The 6236-nt window shown below is 30.7% G+C and overlaps 1 protein-coding gene across 1 annotated transcript in view; it reads left to right on the forward strand.

Moving 5' to 3' along the window:
* The window catches only part of LOC106469892 (twitchin-like), a gene marked incomplete at its 5' end in the record, with an annotated part of 114304 nt that overhangs the window by 84833 nt on the left and 23235 nt on the right, over nt 1-6236 (forward strand). The window contains 5 exons of the mRNA XM_013930413.1: nt 334-399; nt 1198-1291; nt 3118-3321; nt 3463-3604; nt 5238-5438. Coding sequence (XP_013785867.1) covers nt 334-399; nt 1198-1291; nt 3118-3321; nt 3463-3604; nt 5238-5438 — 707 coding nt within the window. The remainder of the gene's footprint in view (nt 1-333; nt 400-1197; nt 1292-3117; nt 3322-3462; nt 3605-5237; nt 5439-6236) is intronic.

Genomic DNA, 6236 nt, shown 5'->3' on the forward strand with positions numbered 1-6236 from the left:
CTCTGTAGTAAGGCTATAATACAGAGCCATTTGCAATGGAAACTATGCTTCAGGGCTATAGTCAAGATACATGGGTATCAGGTAGAGCACAACCAGATGTGGCAATAAGGACTGTATTGACATGGCGAGGCTCCAAAATCATTTTAATATAATGCATTCAAACTATACTTTTATTGTAAGAGAATAAAAGAATAAATACACCTACTATGCACTATGAAGTGTTTAAAGATACAAGCAGGATCTTTTTGTCTCGCTATAGATATAAATGCTTGTAGAATATAAATTGTTTTACAGTTTCTAAGTTTTTATTATTGAATGTGTTTGTCTGTACAGTTGACGCATCTGGTAAAAAGATTCGTGGGAAATCTGAAGGAAGGGTTAAAAATTATGATCAGTTCGGTAAGTTAGTCTCTAACTGAATCTGTAGATGCTACAGTATTACAGTAAATATAAATGCTGGAAGAAGGCCTATATGTTCTAAATGTGCCATTAAAGTGAAGCCTAGTTTGATGTGCATGCTTATGTAAGCTTGTATGCATATATTTTAACATCACATTTCTTTCTCTGCTATAGTTTCAAGAGTACATATCTCTTTACAATATGTTTGTGGTGTCCTCTGTTTGATAGCTTGCTTTCTGTTGTACATTTATCAGATTTCTTTATCAATAACATTTTATTTAAATTGCTTCTAGATTCATTTGTGGGCATTTTAGATATTTGAAACATAGCTAATTGAAATTTAAATGTGTAATAATTGTTAAAATGTTTGATGTTGTTATTTTTCACCTTATTTTTTCTATACTATTAGTTTAACTTTGTTTAATTACAATACCCGATTAGCAAGTAAATTTCATTAAACACCTAAACAGTTGTGAGTAAAGTAACTGATTTCAGTGTTCACATTTTTGTTGTGTTCCAGTTCAGATAAAATATTAGCTCAAATACTAGATATAAGGAGTCTTATTTAAGTATCATACTATAAAAAACTAATTTAATATTACCATTTTTATTTAATTGAAAATGATACAAAGAAGTTAAACATTTCTGAGTGATGAAGAGACCATAATATTTAGAAATGTTTATTTTTCATATTGACACAAATAAGATAACAATGTAAAAATCAAGGTATTTTTTTTTATTAGAATATAGGGTTGTTAGCTTAGTTTAATTTCACCGATATATTGTTCTGTATTACAGTTTTTGACATGTATGAGAAGTACATTCCACAGCCCGTGGATATCAAGACTTCAAGTGTTTATGACTTTTATGACATTTTGGAAGAAATAGGAGTGTAAGATTTTAATAACTTTTTCTTCATGAATTTAAGTAACATTATTTTTAACAGCTAGTTCATGAGAAAAGGTGCTTGTCTAACATTGAAATATGATTAATTACACATCCCATTTTTTTGTTTTCTGATCAAGAGAAAGTGATATCATAATATATGTTTCCTGAATTTAAATGAACGTATTAGCGGCTTAAGCAATGAACATGAGGCATGTACAAAAATATACAAACAATATCAAAACCTCAAGGCCATAACATGTAAGTGCAGGCTACCAGCTCCTTAGGTGTCTCATCAAGTAGGAAAGGCCCGGCATGGCCAGTTGGTTAGGGCACTCGACTCGCACTCTGTGGGTCGCGGGTTCGAATCCCCGTCACACCAAACATGCTCGCCCCTTTCGGCCGTGGGGGCGTTATAATGTAACGGTCAATCCCACTATTCATTGGTAAAAAAGTTGGTGGTGGGTGGTGATAACTAGCTGCCTTCCCTCTAGTCTCACACTGCTAAATTAGGGACAGCTAGCGCAGATAGCCCTCGTGTATCTTTGCACGAAATTAAAAAACAAAACAAAAACAAGTAGGAAATTGATTTGGTCAGAATAATTGAAGTTTTGAACTTTGAAAGAAAAGATTACACCTGAATAAGTTTGGTGTCCAAAACATGATGCTCAGTGAGTACACAATTTTGGTCCTTATGAAGAAGAAATCAAAGCACTTTTTGACAATGGTGTGATTGACAAGTTGCACAACTAAAAATTTCCATCAGTTTCTGAGATAAAAGAGCTATAGAAGCATGGCAAGCATCTTTAACCAGTTGTGAGGATAGCACCACACATCAAGGCAGTGAAAGGTGGATTGGAGAAGCTTGTGATATAGCAACAAACTTGGAAGTTAACACTGATACTGCCAAATGAAATTTGTCCTAGTAATAACACTGCCAATTTGTCAACACAAATGGTCAGATACTTGAAGTGTGGCCAAGTATACAAGAATTCTCTACATAACTATTTCTTACAGCTATTGGGAAACTTCAGAGGTAGTTGTTTTGGTTGAAAGCAGAGTCTCCTAAAACTGATGATTCCTTCTCAACAGACCAGCAGATACGTAATACGATTGGTAAACTTTCTACTGTGGAGGTATAATGATATTTCATTTATTTGTTTTAAAAGTAAAGGCTCCAGTAGTTAATAAGGTCTCTCTATAAAATTTGATACTAAACACAATTTTTAGTTTTTTAATTAACATAACTATGCATTTTTTGAACTTTAAACAGTATATAATGCCTTTTTACGTTCCGTTATACTCTTAGCTACGTTTAATGCTTTATCTAGTGCTTTCTGGTTATGGATATTGCTCTGATAAAGTTATGATCTCCACGTTTGGAGGAAGACATCTCCATGATCAAAGGATGCATCAAAATCAGTCTTCTACTGATCAACAGTTGACATAAATCTTATAAACGAAAATAAAAGAGTGCAGTAAACTAGTTTATAAAGTCGGTAAAATGTAAAAAAAAAGATGCTTTTTCCAACAAATCGACTGTTAAAAATAAAAATCACATACCTTTATTTACTAAAAACTTATGTTTAGTTTCAAAACTACTGACATTTTGCCTTTGATTTTGTGGTGAAAAGTTAAGGTTTGATTGGTATAATAGTAGTGGCTATGTCAAGTTTTACCTACTTTATGTTTTATAATGTTGTTTTATGTTTAGCAGTATGTTTAATGTATTTTCCAACATACATTTACTGATGAGCTTCATTTTTTGTATTTTATCACAGCCATATGTATGTGCACTTGATATTCATGTAGATTATTTGTGTTGTTGTGTAGTGGTGCATTTGGTGTCGTTCATCGATGCCGAGAAAGGAAGACAGGAAACATCTTTGCTGCAAAGTTCATCCCGGTGTCCCAGCCTGCAGAGAAGGCTGTCATCAAGAAGGAAATTGACATAATGAACCAACTTCATCATCCCAAACTGATTAAACTTCATGATGCTTTTGAAGATGATGATGAAATGGTTTTAATTTATGAGTTGTAAGTCAAGGAGTTTACTTATTTCCAAAAAGTTTTATTCTGTACAACAAAAAAACAAGCTCAAAATTTAGTGTAAAAACAATAAGAAATAGTTTTAAGACTTTGAGATGAGCATACTTAAAAATGTTTATTTTATCACAGTATGGCAGGTGACGAACTGTTCGAGAAGGTCACGGCTGACGACTACAAAATGTCTGAGGCAGAAGTGATCAACTACATGCGACAGATCTGTGAAGGGGTAAAGCACATGCATGAGAAAAATATTCTTCATTTAGATATCAAGGTAAGCCTTTAAATCAATATTTGTTATATATTAAGTCAGTATTGTAAACGTACTTGATGAATTAAGATTATACTTGTGTTTTATTTCTCAGGAAAAGATTGGTGTATTTTTTATCTGAGTATCAAGTCAGAATGATTTATAACAAAATAATCCCTGTAAACTCTTTACCATCTCAACCTTTCTCTGTATGAAAACAAATGGCAAGCAGCTGAATCTAGTGGAGTGTTTGAAAGTTGAGAGCTTAGTTTTATTGTATTTTTTCAGTACTATTGCTAGTGAAATATGCTTCTATGGGTCAGGTACAAAAAAAAGGTCAGAATATAAACATTGTTTATCATTTTAATACTATTAGATAAAGCAAAATCAACTTAAGTTTGCAAGTGTTGATTGTATGCTGGTAGTGTCCAATGTGTGGTTAATATGGTAGCTTACACAAGTGTGCTGTTATAGTGCACTTAATATTAGCAAAGAAAGCTAAGTTATATGAACTACAATTTAAAATAGATCTCCTTTTTAACATTATAGCAGTCATATCTTTAATGATGTTCATCCTTCCCTACTTGATGTTCCAGTACCTACTGGAAAATTTTCATTAGTCTCACACTTTACCAAACAAACACATGATTATGAACATAACTTTGCCAAAGCAAAGTCATAGCCATAGCTAAAGTGTAGATTGTAAGCTAAGAGGATGAAAGTTTTCTTTAATCGTGTAGATGAAATATAAAATTAACCTTCATTATGGTATCATATTTTGTCATTAATATTAGGTTAAATAAACAGTTCCTCATTTTAGATAAAAACGCTATAAATGAACCATATTTTTACTATTATCATAGCTTTATGCTAGAGCTAAATGTTTAAAGAAAACAATACAGAAAAAACCTTATCATTAATATGCAATTGAAAAACACAATTGTTAAAAAAAGGTATATTTATCACTATTTAAGCTGTAAAATGCATCATTGCACAGCTAATAATATTTTGATAACTTTTATGTAGTTACACGTATGATAAATACTATAGGTTTATATTCTGTTCTAATGAACTATACCTACATTATGTATGATAAATACTAAAGGTTTATATTCTGTTCTAATGAATTATACCTACGTTATGTATGATAAATACTAAAGGTTTATATTCTGTTCTAATGAACTATACCTACATTATGTATGATAAATACTAAAGGTTTATATTCTGTTCTAATGAACTATACCTACATTATGTATTATAAATACTAAAGGTTTATATTCTGTTCTAATGAACTATACCTACATTATGTATGATAAATACTAAAGGTTTATATTCTGTTCTAATGAATTATACCTACATTATGTATGATAAATACTAAAGGTTTATATTCTGTTCTAATGAATTATACCTAAGTTATGTATGATAAATACTAAAGGTTTATATTATGTTCTAATGAACTATACCTACATTATGTATGATAAATACTAAAGTTTATATTCTGTTCTAATGAACTATACCTACTTTATGTATGATAAATACTAAAGGTTTATATTCTGTTCTAATGAATTATACCTACGTCATGTATGATAAATACTAAAGGTTTATATTATGTTCTAATGTTATGTATATAACACTAGATGATTCCATGTTTTTACAGCCAGAAAACATCATGTGTCAGACTCGGACTGGCACAGACATAAAACTGGTTGATTTTGGTCTGGCCACAAAACTGGATCCAAATGAAATTGTTAAAATCTCTACTGGCACTGCTGAATTTGCTGCTCCTGAAATTGTAGACAGAGAACCTATTGGTTTTTATACGGATATGTGGGCAGTTGGAGTTTTAGCTTATGTCTTGTAAGTGAGTTAAGCATTTAACTTTGTGTACATGAACTTGTATGTACATCACAATATGCTGAAAACAATTAAACATGATTTCTTGTGTACATGAACTTATATGTACATCACAATATACTGAAAACAATTAAACATGATTTCTTGTGTACATGAACTTATATGTACATCACAATATGCTAAACACAATTAAACATGATTTCTTGTGTACATGAACTTATATGTACATCACAATATACTGAAAACAATTAAACATGATTTCTTGTGTACATGAATTTATATCTACATCACAATATGCTGAAAACTATTAAACATGATTTCTTTTTTAACCTTAGAAAAATTATAGATCATAAAAATTAAGTATTGAGTACAGCAGATTCACTGTATTGTTGGCACTTTTAGTGTGTTGGGTAGCTGAAACATTTAGTGTAAACAGTTTAATGTTTCATTACTTTCAATATACATTAAGGTACGTTATGTGAAGTCTGTGTTACATATTTAAATATTTCATGGTTTTATACAAGAAAAGCCTTTTGTCTTTGAATAAAATTAATAATTGTACACTTTTTAGTTTGTCTTGAGTCAAAAACACCAAATTCTTACCAATATTATTCTAGCTAGGGATCGATACATTAAAAAAGTCTTTAGAAATAAGATTTTTTTTTCTCACTGTTCAACTTATGTCATAAATTCAATCATTTGATTTTGTTGATAACTATTAGATAACTGAATATTTATGTGTTAGTTGTATAGAACACTAAGGTGATGGTGTTTTTAATGTAGGACTATTAGTTATATAGCA

Source organism: Limulus polyphemus, unplaced genomic scaffold (assembly GCF_000517525.1).
Source record: "Limulus polyphemus unplaced genomic scaffold, Limulus_polyphemus-2.1.2 Scaffold3711, whole genome shotgun sequence".
Classification (NCBI taxonomy): domain Eukaryota; kingdom Metazoa; phylum Arthropoda; class Merostomata; order Xiphosura; family Limulidae; genus Limulus; species Limulus polyphemus.